The sequence below is a fragment of the Arachis ipaensis genome, chromosome B05, assembly GCF_000816755.2.
Source record: "Arachis ipaensis cultivar K30076 chromosome B05, Araip1.1, whole genome shotgun sequence".
Lineage (NCBI taxonomy): Eukaryota > Viridiplantae > Streptophyta > Magnoliopsida > Fabales > Fabaceae > Arachis > Arachis ipaensis.
Genome location: NC_029789.2, coordinates 6,606,101 through 6,630,218, shown reverse-complemented (window position 1 = coordinate 6,630,218; position 24,118 = coordinate 6,606,101). Strand labels below are relative to the sequence as shown.

General features: G+C 36.5%; 2 protein-coding genes across 2 annotated transcripts in view; both read left to right on the top strand.

The window, feature by feature from the left end:
• Positions 1 to 2,204, top strand: part of LOC107642700 (BTB/POZ domain-containing protein At3g49900) — a 3,331-nt gene extending 1,127 nt beyond the window's left edge. The window contains exons 3-4 of the mRNA XM_016346145.2: positions 670 to 1,191; positions 1,271 to 2,204. Coding sequence (XP_016201631.1) covers positions 670 to 1,191; positions 1,271 to 1,873 — 1,125 coding nt within the window. The 3' untranslated portion in view covers positions 1,874 to 2,204. The remainder of the gene's footprint in view (positions 1 to 669; positions 1,192 to 1,270) is intronic.
• LOC107640036 (protein ALP1-like) lies at positions 5,765 to 6,432 on the top strand. The gene is made up of 2 exons (XM_021123545.1): positions 5,765 to 5,867; positions 5,960 to 6,432. The coding sequence occupies exons 1-2, from the start codon at positions 5,765 to 5,767 to the stop codon at positions 6,430 to 6,432; spliced, it is 576 nt and encodes a 191-aa protein (XP_020979204.1).

The window sequence follows — 24,118 nt, the reverse complement described above, 5'->3', positions numbered from 1 at the left end:
TCTCTCTTTTCTCTTTCCTCCTATACATTGTAATTGTTCTCAGCATTCATATTTAGTTATTTACCACGCATTGCTAGCTTGTATCAATGCAAAACATGTGGGATGATTTCTTATTCAGCTGGAACAGCTTGATCCACTTTTACAGTTGGCTTTCAATAGTTTTAAATTCTCCTCGATTAGGATCACTCACACTCAGTACCCAAATTTGTCCTATTCCTGTGCTTAAAAGAACACATCAGTAACCCCACCAGAGGTGTCGTTTTCTTGTTCTTCACTCACAACAAAGGTCTCGCTGTTATTACCCAACCAATACCAAAAAAAAAAAAGGTCATTCTATCACTACTCTTTCTTAATCCTCACAGTATTCAACTCCTAAATTTATAGGGTGCTCAATTTCATACCCCATGAACATTGCCAAAATAGTAATTACAAAAATTCTTATTAGCAAAGCCACATTTAACGATGCTCTGGTTTTGTCGGATAGGCTTTTCTGGCAAAGCAGAGCTTTAAGGCTCTTTCTCTCTGCTTTTGAATTCCGGCAAAGAGGGGACGTTCCCTTTATTTGATTTGATGACATAAAAGAATGTGCTTCACTTTTCTAATTTTGTTTGTTTATTTGTTCCCTTGTGTAAATGAAATGACGCGTCATCACACACCTCTCCCTTTCAGGATCGCATCATTTCACGGAGCTCCTATCTCAAACGCCACCTAACGAACCTCACCGAATTCACACTCTCCCCGCCGTTAAACATAACGCCCCACACCTTCGCCGCCATCGCAGAATTCTGTTACAGCAGCAGAGTCCACCTCACGCCCAATAACGTCGCCGCCATCAGGACGGCGGCGGGGCTGCTCGGCATGACGGATTCCAGAGGCTACGACGGGGAGAATCTCTGCCACGTGGCGGAATCCTACTTCAACAGAATCGTTGGTATTGACCAAGAGTACGCATCGGTGGTTCTGCGGTCCTGCATGGCTCTGCTTCCCGAGGCCGAAACGACGGCGTCGCTTGTAAGCAGGTGCATTGAAGCGCTGGTTTGGGATGACTACGATGGTCACGACATCGATGCAACTTGCTTAAACGTCGTCGTAGAGATTCGCCCTCAGGATTTTCAATCTGTCGTTGATTCCATCAATGCGCGCCTTCCCCACCACGACGTTCTCTACAGGATGATTGATCTTTATTTCAAGGTGCGCCACGTCACGTCACGTCACGTGTTTATTTTTCCATTAAAAATTAATTCATTAAATTGATTACTGTTCTATGAAGGAAAACAAGAACGGGAAACTTACTGAGGAACAGAAATCTCAGTTGTGCAATTCGATAGATTGTACGAAGCTATCGCCGCCTGTGTTGATGGAGTGTGTTCAGAATCCGAGAGTGCCTTTGAGGTTCATAGTGCGAGCGATGCTGGTGGAGCATCTCAACACGCGCCGCTCTATTGCGGTGGCGGCTGCTGCTTCCGGCGGGAACCAACAAGATGAGCGAGAATCACTAGGGGATATTCTGCGGCGTGACTCGGCTCGGCGTCAGACGGCTCAGCTGAAGGAGGCGATGGATTCGACGTGCTCTCGGATTCAGAGCCTGGAGAAGGAGCTTAATGGGATGAGGAAGATTCTGCTGGACCATCATGCCGCCGATGCGGAGCAGCAGGAGCGGAAGTTGAATGCCCTGAACTCAGAGCGTTCGGCGAGTTTCCACGTTATGCCGGCTGCGGCGGAGGAGAGAAAAATAGGGAGAGGTGGAAGGGGGTCAGTGTCGTCGTCGGCGCTAATGTATGATGGGGAGAGTGGGACTCCAAGGATGACGAAATCACTTAGGCAGAGGTTGATGAGTGGCCTCAAGAATGCATTTCATAGGAAAAGCTTATAGAAATCGAACTATGTACATACATTTCGCCAGGATATAGTCAGGATCACTAATGTTACTGCACTTCTTCCACCAGATTCAACTCATGCTTAGCTTCTTGCTTTCCAATTTTTTTTTTTAATTATATTATTTAGACGTAATAATTTATCTCAGTCGCCATTCTTGAAGTTAATGTATTCACTATTCAGTATGTTGTGTGATACAAGTTTCGTTTACCATGCTTAGCGAAGAAAATACTAAATTAACTGTATTATGGAGATTAGCACTTTCAGGGTTTTATTGTTTACCTCTTACTTTCTCCCTGTATAAAAATGTTACGCAATTGTAATCCAAATCTTAATTATTGGTTTGAATCGATAATTCGATATAACTATGAGCTTGGTTAGACTTGGCTATGTATATGTATAGGTGCTTGTATTTGGCAGGTATGGGATAAAAGATTAGTTGGGTACACTAAGAAGGCATATAAGCTATACAAGTTAAGGAAAGCTCTAAGCATCGGTTAGATGGAGTTTAGTACAGGTACAAAAGCAATCCAGACATGAATTGATGAGTGCGTAGGCCACATTGATAACCAGAATCATCACTTGCTTAGTCCAATGCGTTTGTTGTTGGACTAAGGTCAAATGATCAATCTATAAATATGTAGGAAGTAAAGTGATCATGTCAGTCTAAGGTACTTATTTTGCATGTGATTGTAGCTAGTATCTTATTAGTTGTGCCAATCATAATCATCACAATTTGTTCATGCCAGCTCATCATAACTGAAAACCGGCACAGTCATGGAGGCTCACCTACTTGGCTACTTGTTATCAAACAAATTTATAAATTTGTCTCTTATTGTTTTATCTATTTTTGGTTAATTTCACCTAATAAGTAATAACTGTTGTGTGTTGACTATTCTCTCAGTTGAAGACGCATACACCTTCAAGGCTTCAACTTACCTCGAATAACGCTTTTTTTTTTGTCATTTTTATGGGTTCGGGCGTTCGGCAACGGCCCAACCCACAAACCAGAATAGCAGATGATTATAAGGGATGGAAAAGTAGTGTTTCCATTATACATTAGCGCCGGAGGGTAGATATTGTGAGGGATGGAAAAGTTGTCCTTTTGTTTCTGTTTTGTTGCTGTAATTCATCACTGTACTTTGATTTTTTTGCTGAAAGTTGAATTTATTGCTTAAATTTGTTGCTAAAAATATCATTGAACTAGTGTTTTTAATGCTGAAAATCAACATTGACATAAATCTGTTACCTAATTTGTTGCTAAAATTTGTAGCTAAAAATATAATTGAGCTAGGTTTTTTTGTTGAAAATTATTATTGAGATAAATTTGTTATTAATTATCATCATTGAATTTTTAATTTATTGCTGTGTTGCTCAAATAATTATTTAGCTAAATTTTTTTCTTGTTGAATTTGTTAGTGATTGAACTTTTTTTTTGGACTTGGTTGTGGGTTAGGACAAAGCCCAACCTACACCACAAAGACAACAACTTAGCTAAGGAATACAACTAGAATGGGTTTTAATTCCCTGCACCTAATAGCACTAATCAACAACTACTGGCAATTAAAACAAAATAAAGCATTGGAAAGATGGAGAACAAACTCAACAAAGTAGCTGTCACGAGAGAGTTGAGAGAGAATTTTTGATGCGCTAATGTTTTCTGCATTGTTGAAGTCTTTAGACAACTCAGAACTGCTTGACCGGAAGTCTCTTCGACGCTTGCAAGGGATATGATAAATGCAAAATGAGACCCGTTCCTGCCGCGACAAAAATTGAGACAAGCTCCAATGGCTAACCACTATGCTTCTCCCATTACTATAATTCTTATTCTTGTCCTCCACACCTGCTTAATTTGAAAAGCCTCTCCGTATAGGAGGTTATCATTATGTATCAAGGTAGCTGTGAAACCCAGCACTATTGGACTAGTATCTGTAACGGGGGATGTTGCTGATGATTGCATCGTACGACTCTAAGGCCCCGTTTGTTTGATGTCCGTGTCTTGTCAAAATAATAGACAAATATACATGTATGGTGATCGACATACAAATATACACAAAATACATGTATTTTATGTCTCAGTAAAATGGTGAGACACAGATTTTTAGTGATCGACACGGATCTGTATTCTTTTTTTTAGACTATTTTATTCTCATTCATTTTCTGAAATTTCAAATATCTCCCTTTTTTGTTATAAACCCTAACCAGTGATTTCTTTTGCAATTGTCCTGCACCATTGAAGTTGTACCACCGCCGCACATCGTCTCCGTTTCCCGCCGACTCTCCTCACTGATTATTGCGTGGTGTGCTCCGGTCGCGGTGAGCTTGTGTTGCTACTCCACCGCCTTTGCCCCTCCATCCCGCAGTTGCATTAGCCTCCTCCTAGCTGTGCTTTGCCTTGTTGCCTCTGGTATTTTTCTCTTGTGATATATATTTTTTTTAATTTTGATTATTGATAAGATGTGTTATTATTGATTGAGTGCTATTCTAGTATTTGAGTATATGGCTGATCGAATTATAGGTACACTCAGAAATTCTTTATAATTACTCATTTTATTTTCATCTGAATTCTTCAATAGACAATGGATAATTTTGGTGGTGGTTGTTTCAAAGCATTTTGAAGTTTGATAAGTTATTTTCCCTAATCGAAGAGGAAAAATAATGGAAAAAGCCATGTGTCTAATTTAAAGAGGGCAATTTATTTGTATTGTGTCTATAAAATTACTTATTAATATGCTTACTAAGTTGTTGATCAAATTGTTTGTATTATGTGTTGTAGAAATTGAATAAGTTGGATGATAATTGTTTGTAGAAATTAACATGTTAATTTACAAGTTTGGATCTTTTTTCATTGTGATAGTAGTCATAGTTAATTTTGTCTTAGAAAATTATCAATCACCTATCTCAAAGTATTATTTCCTTTCTTTTACTTAATAAAATTATATATTAAAACTCTTAATTATTTTTAGCTGATATTTTTATTGATATGTATTTAATTAGATTTCAATCATATTTTTTTTTATTTTGTTCATTGCTACTTAATAAAATTACATATGCTTATGTAATGAGTGTCTTTCTTATTTTTAGTTTAATTGAGCGTTTTTTCTATTCGTACAAATTATTAGAGTTCTTCATTTATGTATTTACTTGTTATTGTTTTTTAGGAAGTGATGATGGATCGTTCTGAACAAATTAATCTATGTGTTGGATATTATTGGATTTTGAGAATGCAATTTGATACGTAATGCTGCTATTTTTAGTTACTTTATATATGTATATTAGGAATAGAAGGCAGTGTCATTCTTCGATTGGTCGAAGAGTGAACACACTGCCATTAAGGCGAGATACATTAGATAATATCATTGGGGAGGGTGGAGATAGAAATTGCATATGGGAGTTAAGAATGAGTTTAAATGCATTTGTAACTTTATGTGAATTGCTACAAATTCAAGGTGGATTAGACGAAGATGGTCATGTTGGCATAGGCGAGCAAGTAGCTACTTTCTTAATCATATTAGCTCACCATACGAAAAATCGCAGCTTACAAGTTAGGTTCTATAGGTCTGGTGAAATTATTAGTAGGTATTTTCACAAGGTATTGTGTTCGATTTTGCATGTCCAAAGTATCTTATTTGCAAAGGCAGACCCTGTACCAGAAGATTGTGTAGATCCCAGATGGAAATGGTTCAAGGTAGGTCATGTATATAGCTCCAATTTTTATTGGTCAAGTTAATTCTGCGTGTAATAACTTTTTTTTTTACATTTGATAGAGTTGTCTAGGAGCATTAGATGGAACTTACATAGATGTTACAGTCCCGAAGAGTGACAAATTTAGATATCGGACAAAAAATATAGAATATCCACCAATGTCTTAGGAGTTTGCAATCGGAACATGAATTTCGTCTATGTCCTTAGCGGTTGGGAAGGATTGGCATCTGATTCACGGATACTTAGGGATGCTATTACTCGACGTAATGGCTTGAAAATACCTGTTGGTATGTCTAAATCAATCTTTTGAAAAGAATAATAACTATTTATTATGAGAATTACAATCTATTTCTTATATTTTTCCATCCTTTCATTTTAGGGTGTTATTACTTAGTGGATGCTAGTTATACTAATGGGAGAGGACTTTTATCTCCTTATAAAAATGTCTGCTATTATGTGAATGAGTGTGTTCAAGGTCATCGGGCACCACAAAATCATCTAGAGTTATTTAATAAGAAGCACTCTTCGGCTAAAAATGTGATTGAGCGATGTTTTGGGTTGCTTAAGAAAAGATGGGCAATTCTACGAAGTCCCTCGTTCTATCCTATTAGGATTCAAAGCCACATTATTATTGCTTGTTGTTTGTTACAAAATTTTATTCGTATGAATATGGATGTTGATCCTAAAGAATATGCAACTCTTTTATCAGAACATATACACGTAGGAGATGATACTATAGTTGATGAAGCTGATACAATTGATGTTGTGAAAAGTAGCCATGAGTGGACTCAATGGCGTGAAGACCTAGCAACCGAGATGTGGCAAATATGGAGAGGAGAACGTGGCGTGTAGAGTTTTTATCTTTACAAGTTTTGTTATGTATGCAATTGTCCTAGACTATTTGTATTTGAATTTATTTGAGTTTTTTTCTTTGTGCAATATGTATTTGCCAATTCGGATTTATAACTTGTATTCTAATTAAGCATATAATTAGACAAGTGTTTGTTTTAATTAAACAAGATAATTTTACTACCATTGAACTCTAATTTTGATAGTAATTCTGCTGCCATGATTTACTTTATTTGTTATTGTGCATAAATATTATCTAGCAGCAAATGCCCTCTATACCCCGCCAATGGACTGAAGAAGAAACTGAACAATTTGTGGTTTTCATGGAGGAATTGGTTGTTGAAAGCAAGAGGGCAGATGCCAGTCAATTTAAACCAGTGGCATTTCAAAAGCTGGCGGCCAAAATAAATGAGAAGTTTCCTGGATATGGTCTCACTGTAAAGCACATTAGAAATAAACACAAGCGCCTCAAAGAAAAATATATGTTTGTGGCTGAGATGTTGAGTTGTAGTGGTTTTGGGTGGAATTCTGAAAAGATGTGTGTTGAAGTGGATAGTAAACAAGTATTAGAAGCATGGGAAAATGTGTGCATTTTTGAACATTTAATCATTCTTCTTACAAGTACTTTTTAATTTTCATGTAATTGTACGTATATGAATTTATAATGTATACTTTGTTTTATGTTGTATAGGGTCGCAATGTTACGTTTTACACTCCAGGCAAGCCATTTCCGTTGTTTGAACGTCTTGGGAGCATTTTTGGCAAAGATAGAGCTACCGGTCTTGATGCATGTAGTGGAAAAGATGCTGAAGAAGATGTCACACCGGGCTCTACATTTGCTGCGGCCACATCTGGTGGCTTGGGTTTAGGCGGAGACGATATTGACATAGAAGATTTAGCAGCTGCCGAGAGCGAACTACCCAACACCTTTTCGACCTCTTTTGCTTCATAAAGTGAGAGAAATCAAGTACGTCAAACTCCAACTAAAAAAAGCAACGATGCTGCAATCCTATCAAACTTGGCTGAAACTTTTAAGGCTGCGGTTGAGGATCAAGGAAAGCATGTGCAGTACTAGCCAATGCAATGTCTGGGGTTAATGAGCAAGTGAATCTTGGCCGAACGTTGAAGAGTCTTGGTTTCGACACAATGGAGATCGTGCAAAATCCAGAATTGAAGGCAACCTTTTGGAGTTTGGACGAGGAAAGGGCAGCATTCGCACGAGATATAATGGACAATTTTTAGCTATTGTTGGTGATGTTGGTGGTCTTAGTTGTTAACTTATTATGTGTATTTTGCTAGAACTTATTAGACTTTTTAATGTTATGTTGTTTTTTCGGATGCTAATCAAGTGAAGTACACTAACTAGTTTGCAACTCTTTTATGCATGACCAGAATTTTATTCATATTGTCTAGTTTTCTGTGTTGATTTTCTGCTATTATGCAACTAAGTTATCCATTAGGTGAATGTTTATTGTGTTGTGCAATTTGCACTTAAAATTGTGTAATCCTACCAATTCTATTGAATTCTTCATTATGTATATTAATTTTCTGCACTTAAATTATTTATTAGGTGAGTGTTATTTGTATTGTGCAATTTTGTCTCATATTTGTGCAAAAATGCAAAATTCCATTGAATTCTGTATTATTTATGTTAATCTTCTGCACTTAATTTATTTATCACGTGAATATTAATTGTATTGTATAATTTTGTCTCAAAAATTTATGCACTTCTGCAGATTTGGAATCAAGTCTTGCTTACAACTTGTGTTTTCTTAATCCTGTGTTGATGTTTATAACCTGAATTCTTAAATTCTGCACTTACATATTTGTGCAAATCATACAAGATATACTCCAAATACTATTAACTAAAAAAAGAAGCAGAGCAAACCAAAATAAACATCAAAGAAACAACTTTTCATTGAATTTTCAATTCATATAATTTCATTACAAATGAAGGACCCAGCAATCAATTGTGTATTTACTAAAGCTATACCAATATAAGTCTTATGCTATTGTTTGTCATGATTCATTGTAAAAATACAAAGCCAAATATCACAAAAGAAAAATACAACTTTCAAAGTCTATTAATATCCCAACAGCCATCATAAGATACTAGTACTTTGTTTTATCCTCTTGTAGCTTTATTCCTTGAGATTTTTTTCCTTTGTTTGCTCCTTATGCATTCTTAAAGTCATGTTTATCTGAAATGATATAAATGTAATACAACAAATTGAACAGTTCACAACTAAAAAATCCAATAACAAAAGAAAAAGATAAAGTTCAATTATCTTTAGTACTTTATAAAGATAAAGCAATTTCTTTACTAATAGTATGATCAATTCACTGAAGCCTTTACTCAATATTTTTAACTTGGATTATGAAATGAATTAAAATAGGTTTCAACAACGTCCAAAGTGTGACGATGATCTCTTCTTTAAGATGAGGCAGAAATTGATATCACAGCATTGAGGGCAGCAAGGCACTCAAGTTGGAAGGGCAATGAAAGAATTCATGAGAAAATCATCAACAGATCAACTTTTGCCACACCAACCAGCCTGCAATTTCCCTCTTCATCCAATCTCTTCCCTCTTCCACTTTTCATGTCACCCTTTGATTCTTCAGATGTCAACACTGTCTTCACCATTAGTGGTGGAGCCTTGTAGATACTCCCAGCAGTACACAATAACTTGGGCCTTGAATTCAAAATCAACCTAGCTTGTTACAAAGATGATTGTAAGAAGTTAAGTTTAATTTTTACTATTGATGTAAGGATCACTTTGCCATATATATAAAATTGTACCGTTTGAAGATTGTAATCTCCTATGAAATTAAATAGGTTACCTTGCCAGATTATTGGTTAATGGTCCTTGGAATGCTTCTGGGACTATATTAATCTTCAAAAATGGGATAGTGGCAAGGATCACACTCACACGTATATATAAAATAAGAGTTATATGCTTAAAGAACTCATATGAGTACAGAAGTTAATTAATTTTGAACATTATTTGTAATGAATTTCAGCTAATTGTAAAAAAATCTTATTGAATTTTGTAGTATCCACCCTAAATGGGTCATATAAGATGTAATAGCATTTTAAGTTTTCAACCCTTGTCAGGATAATTTTATATCCATTACACTTTGAGAAGCAATGAGAAATTATTAACTTTGTAACTAATTCACTTTCATGGTACCAAGAACTCATCATATGCTCTGTAGAAAATAACAAAAAAACATTGATATGAATTTAGAGAAAGAGAGTGGCACCTCCGGAGTATTTCAACGGTAATGAATAAAACCAAATATCAACATACAGCGCTTTCCATCGATGAGCAATGCTCTGTGAGTACCGCTGGCTAAATGGACCTGCAAACACACGCCCAACAATTAAGAGGAGGAAGAAAAAGAAGAAAAAGAAGGAGGAAAAGAAGAAGAAGAAAAAGAAGGAGGAATAGAACTACACAGAGATGCGCCCATAGAAGATCCACCCAACGACGAACAAGGAGGAGGCCAGAAGAGAGATTTTTGGGGGTAGGGGTGAGGGGGAGAAACCCTCGAAGCCAATTTGGAGTTCCTGAAGTAGGTTTTTTTTAATTATTTAATTATTTAATTTTTAATTTAAATTATAAGGAGAAAATGGTCTTTTATTAATTATGTAGTGTCTTGTTCTTTAATAACAAACACATTATTAGACACTATCTTAATGTCATGTCTATTATATCCAAACACTATACACAAACACAAATATTTTATGTCTATGTCTCAAGTGTCTATGTCTCAATGTCTATGTCTTAATACATACACAAACCAAACGCAGCCTAATCTTCTCCTTCCTAATGAGTTATGCTACCTGGGGTGAGGGATTGAGGGTCCAGTTGAGGGATAGTTGATTTTGACTCTTAAATTTTTCAATTGTCTGTGCAAGTTCATTCCCTGTCTTTGGAGTCCATGTGATGCTACAATTGGGGAGTTTTGTTCTGCAATCTCGTATATCCTAAAGCACGGCGTCTATTTTCCAGATGTTGGAACTCGACTTGATTGCCTCAACCAAAGGTAAACAATCAGACTCTATAAGAACTCTTTCTATCTCCATATTGTCTGCCATGATGCTCGAATGTGATTTGATTGTAGAGGCAACACCGCCCTGAATCGCACCCATACTGTCTCGAATGATCATCGCCACTGTACCAGAGTTGGAGCTCTGGGTGAATGCCGCGTCAACATTGATTTTGGTCCATCTGGGTGAGGGAGCTCTCCAATGAACTGGTAAGCATCTTCTCCTATTTGGAATTATTGGTGATTGCTGTAAGTCCTGGATAATTAATCAATAAATTAATTATTATTCAAAGAAATTAAAAAATTAAATTTGATAAGTTAAAAGAGTAAAAATATTTAAAATACGAATTTTAATAATAATTTTAAAGATTTTAGTCCAAAATTAGGCAAACGGACTAAATCGATTGGACTGAACCTGTTTTGGGCCCAAAGCCTAGCATATATAAGATTGAAAATAGGCCATCTTCCCTTCATAACTCATGAGGGGGAGGGGAGAAGAGAGATTGAAAAAGAAAACCTAACCCCCGAAAATTACCTCCAACTTCAATCTTCCATAACTTTCAAAGTGGAGCTCCGATCGCCGCACCGTTTGCGGCCACGTGTCCATCTCATCGAGCTCTTCAATTCTAATCCAACAAAATGGTATGGGCCTTTAATTTTCATACCCAGTTCTCTGTTCCTCTCTTTTTCACATTTTTAGTTTGGGTATTGAGGGATTTTGATGATTTCGGTGGTTTAGGTACAATCTAACATTGGATAATTATTATATTTTACCCCAATCATCAATGGATAAGGTAAGAAAACTATAAATCCTTGTGGTTTGTCCAATTTTGTGAACTCTGACGTTAATTGTGGTGAATTGTATGGATCATATTGAAATTGTGTTGAATTGGAGTTGAATCGGTGAATTGGAATGCTTGGAACTTAGCTTTGGATGGCTGGAATTTATTGGAATTGAATTAGAGTCTTTGAAGCTTGAAGTTGAGTGTTTTGAGCTTTGGGAGAAATCGACCAAGGTATGATTTTGGTTTCTCGTAGTTAATGTATAATGTTACGTAAAATCTTAGGCTAGTTGACCGTAGGATAAGTTGAATTATATGAATTGTTGATGTTTTATGATTAGTGGTGATATATGTTGAGTTTGTCGGGAATCATGTATGAAAATGTTGAATAATTAAAAGGGTTGGATGTTGATATTGAATGGTATAGTTAACGGAAGTATGTGTAAAAATGGAATTATGTGTATGTATGTCTGTAATGAGTTTGATGTGAATTGTAGTGAAAAATTAGTGAATGGCATTGATAAATTATATGTTAAGATGAATGTGGTGTGGTTGGTCTTGAATATAAAATATGATATTGAATTTGATGGTAAAATAGTTGGAGTTGAGGTAATCATTGTATATATGTATATCTATGTGATGAATATGATGTTGAATTCATAATGAAGTATTGGTATTTTAGGTGAGTAATGGTAATGCTTGAGATAGATTTGGTTAGGATTTGGTTGGTTTTAGGATGTGAAACTTTGGAAAAAGCTTGAGGTTTGTGTCTTTGGTAAAAACCACAATTTTAACCAACTTTGACGCGTCATAACTTGGCTTTTGGATTTCCAAACTTTGTGAAATTTTTTTGAAAGAAAATTGGGTGAAGTTTATGACGTTCAAAGAACGGACGAAAAATAATTTTTTAACGAAAAAGTTATACACGTTTGAAAATTGGGTTTAAAAATAGAATTTGCAGAAACCAGGAAAAAGTTATACACTCTGGGAGTTTTGAAAGTTGTGTGTACTCATATTATGATGGGTACGTACACGCTGGAAAAGTTGTCTGGTGCGTGCGTATGCACAGTATGATGCGTACGCACGATGCTCTTATTTTGCACTAAAACCTTGTTTTTAACTATTTGACCTTTTCGACAAGCTTGTAAACCTTTGTAACCACTGTTTTGTTGAAAATTCAAAATTTTTGAGCTATCAACCATTTCTCTAGTTTTCCAAACTTCTATAAACTCTATTTAAGGTCCGATAGCTAGGTTTTAGGCTATTGAGGAAGTTAGAATTTGTATCGAAGGAGAATTGAGAAGTGAATGATTGATTTGACTAGATATTAAAAGTGATGAATGAGACATGATTGAGAATAATTATGACATTATGAGATCATGATGAGTGAGTTTGATTAAGATATTGATGGTTATCAATGGCTAAGAGAAAGGGGGTTGAATCTTAGCTTCTTTTTCTGCTGTAACGTGCTTTTGCTTTCTCAAAGAAATTTAGGAGATATTTTTACTTTTGTCTCGTGATTAACTAAGAGACATTTTTATTTGGGTAAAGTACTAAATTGGTCCCTTACGTTAAGGCGTAATCCTGTTTTAGTCCTTAAGATTTAAAGTGTCCTATTTAAATTCAAAAAAGATTCATTTAGTTTTAATGTAGTCCCACCGTAAGGTTAAAGTTAAATAATTAACGAAATGTGTTACATGATAGCAACACAAGAACAAGGTCGATAATCTGGAGAATAAGTACAAGCTTCAAAGGCACAAAATCAACCGTAGTTGCATCAATACATTTATTTATTATTCTCTTTAGTTTTATAGAAAATATTTCATTTAAATTGTAAGAAAAATGATAAATAAATGTATTGATGCATCCACGATTGATTTTGTACCTTTAGAGCTTGTACTTATTCTCCAGATTATCGACCTTATTTTTGTACTACTGTCATGTAGGATATTTTGTTAATTATTTAACTTTGACCTCACAATAGGACTACATTGAAGCTAAATAAAACTTTTTTGGATTCAAATAGGACACTTTAAACTTTAAAGACCAAAACAGGATTATGCCCAAACGTAGGGGACCAATTTAGTACTTTACTCTTTTTATTTTGTCTCCTAAGTAACAGAAACAGAAATGAAGTAGAGAAGAAGAAATAATACCCAAATGTATCATGATTCAGCTACTTAGTACAATGTAGTCTACATCTAGTCTCCATCACAACTATGATGAAATTTTACTATCTCTTTTTCAAGATTACAAACACCAATGCTTCCCTAGGATCTTCCCAATCTTATCTGGGACAAATCTAGATTCTAACCCAATCCGAATTTTGACTAGGACTCTTCCTAACTTTTAACTGCAAAGTGCTAACCTAATTTGCAAAGGAATCCCCTTAGGATCATGACACAAAATAGAAAGATGTACAAAGCAAACCTGAGACATTTATGACTTTTTCTCATAATTTAACTCACTGCTTTTTTTCTCTCATTGGTTTTTTCATACAAATCTCACCATGTTTGCCTTTTACAATGAGACTCAAACAGATTAAACTGAGAAAAAGAAAATACTAAATGAACTACATGGAGGAGAATAACTGAAACAGCGTGGGTAGCTGATGCACGAAAACTTGTATCACTACAAATTTCCATCGGCAAGTGCACCAGATTGTCGTCAAGTAAAAACTCACAATAGAGTGAGGTCGAATCCTACAGGGATTGATTGGTTGAGCAACTTTAATTAGAGGAGTGTTCTAGTTGAGCTAAGCAGAATTTCGTTGAGAATTACAGGAAAGTAAATGGCGGGAAAGTAAATGACAAGAAATGTAAATGGCTGAAAATGGCTGAAGGTAAATGGCAGAATGTAAAATGCGAAAGGTAAATTGCAGAAACTTAAATGGGATTAGGGGTAATGAACATTAAAGTAAATAGCAGAAATCAAATAGAATGGGTAAGATCAGAAGTGGGAGAGCTCATTGGGGTCAGGAGATGTTATAATTAGGGGTGTCCATGGATCGGATCCGATCCGCATATCCGCGGTGTTTATCCGAATCCGATCTGAAAATTGCGGATATGGATCTGATCCGCAAGGCTTTCGGATTGGATCGGATCGGATTGCGGATTTTGTGTTGGTATCCGCATATCCGATCCGCATATCCGCGTATCCGCAAAAATAAAGAAATAAATAAGTAAAATATTCTTTTTATGTTTTATTTTAACTAATAATTATCATATATGTTAAATTATTTTAATTTATTATTCAAGAAAAGTATGTTTAATATTATTTTAAGAGTAAACATATTTAAAAGAATAGAAAAAATAAATTTTATTGATATTTTTTTAATAAAAATAAGCTTTTAAAAATATTTTTGTGTTTTGCGGATATATCCGATATCCGATCCGATTCGATCCGCAAATATGCGGATCGGATCGGATCCAACCTTAAAAACTGCGGATATTGGATCCGATCCGATCCGATGATTGTAGTGCGGATCGGATCAAAATTTTAGCCATATCCGATCCGATCCGATCCGCGGACACCCCTAGTTATAATCCTCCGGATCAAGTTCATTTTCATCTCTTCCTCAATCAATGCATTTATTGATCTCCTTGGAAATCTTAGGTGATTGGATCCCAATTCCTTGGCAATCCAATCTCTCTAAGCATGTTCAATTGCCCAATTCCTTGATTTAAGTGCTCATGGGAAGAGACGAAGTATGGTCGCTAATTATACCACACACATTTATAGATCACAGATTAGTAGGACATGTCACGATATCTATCCAAACCCCAACCTAATCCAATGTGAGAAAGAGTTCAAGCATGATTCTGGGATTTCTCTTCCAAGCCTATCACAGAACCCAATTATATTCAATTTCTTTCCCAAGACAATTGAATGATTTAATGAAGAATGAAATCTTTTTAGGTAAATCAAGAGAAAAGACAAAAGAAGAAGATGAAAACTATTATTGATCCATTGAATTACAACAGAGCTCCCTAACCCAATGAAAAGGGTTTAGTTGTTCATAGCTCTGGGAATAGAAAGCAAAAATGAAAAGTGCATTATAAAGTAAACTGAATTGCAGAGAAAGTAAATGTACAAAGTGTTTACAATTTTTGGATCCCCCAGATCCCAATTCCCGAAAAGAAAAAGGAAAAGAAAAAAAAAGTACATAACACTAAAAGAAAAGTGCAGATAAAATGGAATTAGGGTTCTGAACTCCCAGAGGTCCCCTCAGGGCCTCCAGAGAGCTCCCTTCAATCTTCAAAGACTCCTTTATTTATACTCTTCTTCCTATCTTCAATTGAGTTTGCAAGTCTCTGGATGTGGGCCTTTAAGCATAGTTGAAGCAGTTACAATCTCAATGGGCTTAGCTCAGCTTGCATGAAAGAAGTTGAGTCAGGTATAATCATGTTAGTCAAGGAGTTAGTGTGGTTAACGCTAAGTGTAAATTCTGGTTCGAAGACGTTAGTGACACTAACTTTGTCACTAACGTCCCAACCCTCTTGAGCCACGCTAATCCCAACGTTAGTGCCACTAACGTGACCACTAACTCAGCCTTTTCTAACTTTCGATAGCGTTATTGGTGTTAACTTTGCTATTAACACTACAATCCATCCTTCTTCCACGTTAATGGTCCATTTTAGTGACACTAACTTTGTCGCTAACGTTACAAAACTCCTTTTCTTCTATGTTAGTGCTCACGTTAGTGGCACTAACGTGGGCATATTGGCCATTTCCAACATTAGTGACAAAGTTAGTGTCACTAACGTTGGCTCTTATCCCCTTGCTCCACGTTAATACCCACACTAGTGATGTTAACGTGGCCACTAACATGGGTAATCTTGGCCTCATCCAACGTTAGTGACAAAGTTAGTGTCATTAACGTTGGCTCCTTTTTACACTCCACGTTAGTGGCACTAACGTAGGTCATCTTAACCCCTTCCAACATTAGTGACAAAGTTAGTGTCACTAACGTTGGTGATTCTTTTTGCTCCACGTTAACACCCATGTTAGTAGCGTTAACGTGGCTTTTAACGTAGGTGTTCATGGCCTTTTTAACTTGGTGTTAACTTCACCACTAAAGTTGGAGCTTCCCCTTTCTTCCACGTTAGTGCCTACGTTAGTGGGACTAACGTGGGAACTAACGTAGGTTAAGTTGGCCTTCGAAGACGTTATTAGTGTTAACTTCACCACTAACGTGGCTCTTCTCTGCTTCATTTGGCCTGAAATCAACCAAACAAAGTGCATCAAAGCCTTGCTAATTCCACAAGATTTTGCATCATTCATAATAAACAATAAATCTAGTATAAATCTCATGAAAATGCACAAAATTAACGATGTTTGATTGAATCAAGGCATGCACGAAATTCTCATCCAAATACTTACTTATTGCCTAAGAAATGCATGAAACTACTCTAAAACAAACTAAAAATGGCTTGTCAAACTAGCCAAGATACCTTGGCATCACAACACCAGACTTAAATCTTGTTTGTCCTCAAGCAAGTGATAGAACATAAGAAGAATGAAATGAAAATACAAGAGATATAAGTCCTTATTCAGAGAATTCAAATCCTTGGTTCATGGAGTTTCATGCATGGCAATTTAGGTTCATGTTCATGCTGGTTTCTAGGCTCTCATATGCTCTTGAATTCCTACTCTAATGCCTTCTATGAGACTCTTATTCTTGATCCTTAACTTCTCTATTTTTGTTTTCTTTCCTTCTTTGGAGCTTATTGCTTTCTGTAGCCAAGTGTTTTGTATTGAGACAACTTTTTAGGATAGACTTTCAGCCAATATTCCCGAACCAGTTGGTTCAAGATGCTAGGTGTTGAAACACCCCTAAGGACTTAATCACCCAAGTCTCTCCTCAACACATACACACCACAGGCACATAGTTTGTCATTCATTCATTAGACCTTGGTGTCCAGCACCTCTTTGGGTTGCTAAATATTTTGTGACGAGGTTGCTCTTGATAGTGGACTTTTAGTTGACAATCTCGGGTTAGTTAACCCAAGTTGTCAAGTGATGAAGCACTCCTAAGAACTTACTCATTCAAGCAGATCTTTGCACAAAAACACCACAGACACATGCCTTGAGGTTCAAACTATTGGTGCCCAGCTTTATTTGCTGCTCTTTTCTTTCTTTTTCATTCTCTTTTTTTTTTCTTTTTAGGATCTTATTGATCCATTTAAGTCTCATAGAATACACTTCAAGCTCATAATTCAAGAGATATCTTAGCCCTGTACCTTATTGATAAACCAACTTAGCTAGCAATTACCACCACAACACTAGGACTTTATTCTGCACATTGGATTTCACTCTTGTCTTTCACAGCAAATTCTCATAAATTCTTTTATTAAGCTCAAGGACACAGCATATAATTCAAGCAGGATGAAAATGAAGCAAGTACTTAGGCTAGCAAGCCATAATAGCATAAAGACAAACAAACAGCACACAATTCAACAAGGGTACACTTGCACTTCCAATTAACAGATTTAAGCTCAAGATAGTCAAGTAACAGTACAACCTCTTGGAATTCACTTGTTTCTTCCTTGTCATCACCATCCTTAGCCTTTTTGTACCCTTCTTCATCTCCTTAAATGATGGTGTCCATTCCTTCCAAGAGATTGAGTGTCTTCCGGCAAAGATATTGGAATTTGCTTGTTTCCCAAGCACTTGAGAGATGGTTAGCATGCATGTATGCTTGTGATTTTATGAACTTAAGTTGGTGTGTGAACACCAAACTTAGTTTCTTGCCTAATGCAGCAGATTGAATACATACAGAGAACCTCATGTGCTTTTATTAAGAAAACAAACTGTGAACCAAAAAAACAAACTAAGAATTAGAAACTAAACACATGTTAAGTAATTTCTCTGATTGTTTGGAGTCAGTGACTTGTCATTGAAGGGTTGCAATTTGTTTTTAAATGAAATCAGTGGTGGAACACCAAACTTAGCATCACACATTCACCCTTTGAATTGTTTTGGTGTGCAATACCAAACTTAGCTCCTTGCAATATAGAGAATCTACTTAACTCTTTTATTGAATTAACTAGGAAAAGAAAACTACCTCTGGTTGGGTTGCCTCTCAACAAGCGCTTTTTTACTGTCATTAGCTTGACATTTTATTCATAAATTTCTTCCTCTTCTTCCAATTTGTTAAGAGGAATGACCTCAAGTGGAAAAAGGAGCCAGTTAATGCCCTTTGTTGTGAGTGTCTCTTTCCAGCAAGCTTTCTTTTGTGATTGGCTTGAGTGAACTTGCTTGTTGGATCAGGAGTTGGATTGCCCTTTGACCTTCTCTTTTTCCTGAATATGATCCTTTATTTTCTGGTCACAATCCTCCTTTTGGTGCTTGTTTCTACTGCCTTCACATCTTTGATCTCAAGACTTGGGTATTGTTGGATAGTTGGAGCATCCTCTTCCTTAAGAACTTCTTGAATTGGTGGTTCAATAAACTCACCCTCTATGCAACTCTCTATTTCATTGGAGTGTGGACTCCCTTGGTTGACTTCCTCCCTTTCCTTAACATGATGTTGCATTGAGTCTTTTGGGAGTGAGTTTGCATGTTCCTTTGTCACCCTTAGTAGCCTCTGTGGGTATGGAGCCTTAGGCTTATATACTCTCACAACCTCCTCCTTCTTCATAGGAATCTCACTTGGTATGGGTGTCTCTTTTTCTTGTTCTTCTTATTCCTCCCTTGTTCCTGACCATTGAATAAACTCCTCTGTTTCTGGAGAGAGTGAAGTGGTCTCTCTTTGTGATCCCAGCTCTTCAATGAATTGTTCTTCAGAATAGGATTATGCTGTCTGTCTCAATTTTTCTTCATGCTCCCTTTTTGTTTTCTCCTCTTCGTTTGTCTTTATCATTTCTTCAAGGAGGAGTTCTATCCTAGCAAGTCTATCTTCTTCTCTCCTTTTTTTGAGTTCTTCAATGATGAGTTCCATCCTAGCAAGTCTATCTAAAGGAGGTTGTGTAGGTTGTGATGGTTGGTTGGGGTTGGCTTGTGAATAGAATTGGTTGTTTTGTGGTTGTATGTTCTGAAAGTGGTATGACTCTTGTGGGTAATGGAATGAGTTTTGTGGATGATAAAATGAATTGTATAGATTTGGGATGGAATTTTGTGCTGAGGCATACTCAAATGATGAAGAATTTAGACATGTAAAACTAGGAGGTGAGGTTGGATAATTGAGAGGTGATGGCTCTTGATGAATGGGGTATGAATGAGTGAAATCTCTTTGATTTTGATTTTCCCAGCCACAACTTGAGTAGTGATCAATTTCACCAAAATATGGACCATTTTGTGGCTCTGGAAAGTACCCCATTTTACGTTCTTGATACTCCCACCCACCATGAGCATAATAATGTGAATTATTCTGCGGTGGTGGAAAGTTTCCCATGAAATTTGATTGACCAAAATATGATGGATGCTCCTTTCTTCCCTACAAAAAGCTCTGTCTCAAATAATAATTACCAAAAGAAATTAGAATCTCCATTGTCATAAATGAAGGATTCTTAGTGAGGCAATATTACAAACAGTTAGTAGATTAGTTATGCAGAAATGTAACTAAGCAAGAAAATTAAACAAAAAAATCAAAATAAAAGTGCTGAGACTGAAAGTAAATAACAGAAACAATGAATTAACAAAGCAAAAGAAAATTGTTCAATCTAGTTATCCTCTAATTTAATCATTGTCAATACAAAATCAATCTCCGGCAACGGCGCCATAAACTTGATACATAAAAACTTGTCTCTCAACAAATTTTCACCGGCAAGTGCACCGGATTGTCGTCAAGTAAAAACTCACAATAGAGTGAGGTCGAATCCCACAGGATTGATTGGTTGAGCAACTTTAATTAGAGGAGTGTTCTAGTTGAGCTAAGCAGAATTTTGTTGAGAATTATAGGAAAGTAAATGGCGGGAAAGTAAATGACAAGAAATGTAAATGGCTGAAGGTAAATGGCGGAATGTAAAATGCGGAAGGTAAATTGCAGAAACTTAAATGGGATTTGGGGTAATGAACATTAAAGTAAATAGCAGAAATCAAATAGAATGGGTAAGATCAGAAGTGGGAGAGCTCATTGGGGTCAGGAGATGTTATAATCCTCCGGATCAAGTTCATTTTTATCTCTTCCTCAATCAATGCATTCATTGATCTCCTTAGCAATCTTAGGTGATTGGATCCCAATTCCTTGGCAATCCAATCTCTCTAAGCATGAACAATTGCCCAATTCCTTGATTTAAGTGCTCATGGGAAGAGATGAAGTATGGTCACTGATTATACCACACACATTCATAGATCACAGTATTAGTAGGATTACATGTCACAATATCCATCCAAACCCCAACCTAATCCAATGTGAGAAAGAGTTCAAGCATGATTCTGGGATTTCTCTTCCAAGCCTATCACATAACCCAATTACATTCAATTTCTTTCCCAAGACAATTGAATGATTTAATGAAGAACGAAATCTTTCTAGGTAAATCAAGAGAAAAGACAAAAGAAGAAGATGAAAACTATTATTGATCCATTGAATTACAACAGAGCTCCCTAACCCAACGAAAAGGGATTTAGTTGTTCATAGCTCTGGGAATAGAAAGCAAAAATGAAAAGTGCATTGTAAAGTAAACTGAATTGCAGAGAAAGTAAATGTACAAAGTGTTTACAATTTTTTGATCCCCCAGATCCCAATTCCCGAAAAGGAAAAGAAAAAGAAAAAGAAAGTACATAACACTAAAAGAAAAGTGCAGAGAAAATGGAATTAGGGTTCTGAACTCCCAGAGGTCCCCTCAGGGCCTCCAGAGAGCTCCCTTCAATCTTCAAAAACTCCTCTATTTATACTCTTCTTCCTATCTTCAATTGAGTCTGCAAGTCTCTGGATGTGGGCCTTTAAGCATAGTTGAAGCAGTTACAATCTCAATGGGCTTAGCTCAGCTTGCATGAAAGAAGTTGAGTCAGGTATAATCACGTTAGTCAAGGCGTTAGTGTGGTTAACGCTAAGTGTAAATTCTGGTTCGAAGACGTTAGTGACACTAACTTTGTCACGAACGTCCCAACCCTCTTGAGCCACGTTAATCCCAACGTTAGTGCCACTAACGTGACCACTAACTCAGCCTTTTCTAACTTTCGATAGCGTTACTGGTGTTAACTTTGCCATTAACACTACAATCCATCCTTCTTCCACGTTAGTGACACTAACTTTGTCGCTAACGTTACAAAACTCATTTTCTTCTACATTAGTGCCCACGTTAGTGGCACTAACGTGGGCATATTAGCCATTTTCAACGTTAGTGACAAAGTTAGTGTCACTAACGTTGGCTCTTATCCCCTTGCTCCACGTTAATACCCATGTTAGTGGCGTTAACGTGGCCACTAACGTGGATAATCTTGGCCTCATCCAACGTTAGTAACAAAGTTAGTGTCACTAGCGTTGGCTCCTTTTTGCACTCCACGTTAATGCCCACGTTAGTGGCACTAACGTGGGTCATCTTAACCCCTTCCAACGTTAGTGACAAAGTTAGTGTCACTAACGTTGGCGATTCTTTTTGCTCCACGTTAACGCCCACGTTAGTGGCGTTAATGTGACTCTTAACATGGGTGTTCATGGCCTTTCTAACGTTAGTGGCGTTAACTTCACCACTAACGTTGGAGCTTTCCCTTTCTTCCACGTTAGTGCCTACGTTAGTGGGACTAACGTGGGTTAAGTTGGCCTTCGAAGACGTTATTGGTGTTAACTTCACCACTGACGTTGCAAGCTTGCTCCCCTTCCACGTTAATAACCACGTTAGTGGCACTAACGTAGCCACTAACGTGGCTCTTCTCTGCTTCATTTGGCCTGAAATCAATCAAACAAAGTGCATCAAAGCCTTGCTAATTCTACAAGATTTTGCATCATTCATAATAAACAATAAATCTAGCATAAATATCATGAAAATGCACAAAATTAAAAATGTTTGATTGAATCAAGGCATGCATGAAATTCTCATCCAAATACTTACTTATTGCGTAAGAAATGTATGAAACTACTCTAAAACAAACTAAAAATGGCTTGTCAAACTAGCCAAGATGTCTTGGCATCAGTAGCTATGAGAGTGAACTCTGTGCTTTTCACTTACTCTCCTTATCTTCAACCCATGGCCGTTCACCCTTAATATAGAAAAGTGAAGCTTCCAAGGTTGAAACAAGTTCAACACTACCACTGTCTTCTTCTCCATCTTCAGAGACTAGCAGCGGCTTCATCAGAGGGGAGAGAGAAGACCGAATCTGTTGCATGCAACTCACCTCCATTGTTGCTTCTTCTGTGCTTGAGATCTTGTGGCTTTTTTCTTGGTTCCTCAGCATAGCACAAGTGAGGAAAGAAACTTTTGATGTGCTTTGACTGAGTGAGACTAGCTACTTGGTTATAACCCTTCCTCCTTGCTTGGTTTTGGCAATACCCCTTTTGCCTTTCTTTATAACCTTCCTTCTGTGCTTTCTATTTTCTTCTTTCTTCATCTTTGGTTGATGTGACCGATGCAAGAGAAGGAAGAAAGAGAAGAGAGAAGTGATGGCTTTTGGTAGAAGTTTTAAGGAAATTAAAAATGAATTGGAACTTGGGAATTAATTTTCTTAAACCAGGGGAGTAGGTAACCGAAAAGTGCTTTGAAGAACTTGGGCCATTTCCTTTTTTTCTTTTATTTTGGATCAAATATTTTTTATGGGGTTTGACTTAGTTATGATGGACCAAATAGAGTATTGACTTGGGCTTTAGACATTTGTTCCTTGGGCCAACTTATTTTTTTTATTTTCTGCACACTTGATCAAATATATTAAACAACCAATTGGTAATATTTTAATAAACACTTAATAATTTTTTAATAATGTTTGTTCATCATTTTAATTTAATATTAGTTTTTCAAACTCAACAGATATGATGAGAATGATTATGATAATGAGAGGTGAGGATGATTGATGATGAATATGTCTATAAATTCTCTTTGATTGCAAATGCTGACAGGACACATATTCTCTCTAATGGTGACGGGACACATATTTCCTCTAATGGTGACAGGACACATGTCCCCTTTAATGGTGACAGGGTACATATCTCATCTAATGGTGACAGGGTACTCTCACTCTAACTATCAGCCGATGTGCTGAGAAAATTATGCGCAACAAAGAGACAATGTCTAGGGTAGCTACCGGACATGTTGGATTTGGCTATATAACCGACAGATGAGACTTATCAGCTACAGGACATGCATACATCATATGCATTTGTATATTTTGTTTTGGCTTGCCTAATTATTTAACTGTAATTAACTACTACTTGTCCTATTTGCTGTAACTGCTATCTATATATGTATTTTTCTTGTCTGTTTTGTTTGTGTTTGTATCTGAGAAATCTCTCATATGGTGGAGGCTTGATGAGAGTTGTTCCACCCGGTGTTTAGGAGATGTGAAGGAAACGGAAAGTGAATAGTTAGATTAGAACTAGAATCCCTTAGATAGATTCCCGAGATTTCTGTTTTAGAAATAAATTTTAAGTTTGATTCTGAGTGTCGGAGTTCTAGGAATGCCTCTGACTTTTCCGGGGCCTTATATATTATCTATATAGGCAACTTTACCATACTGAGAACTCTCAATTCTCATTCTATATATATTCTGCTGTTTTTTAGATGCAGGTTGAGAGATACCTCACTGAGAATTCTGGAGATCCTTTAGAAACAAAGAACTATGTTTGGGCCTTTATTTTTTGTATTTAAATTGTATATTTGTAGTTATGTTTTTCTCTGTATATAACTTGTATGTTTGTCCCTCTTAGAGTTGACTTAGGGAAACAGATTTTGTATTTTTATCTTTTGGGATTCTTTTGGGTT

Excerpts from the sequence above, each read along its gene's own strand:
- LOC107640036 (XM_021123545.1), top strand. The coding sequence starts at position 5,765 with ATGAATTTCGTCTATGTCCTTAGCGGTTGGGAAGGATTGGCATCTGAT. Across the intron at positions 5,868-5,959 it reads TGGCTTGAAAATACCTGTTG|GGTGTTATTACTTAGTGGAT; the intron begins GTATGTCTAAAT and ends CTTTCATTTTAG.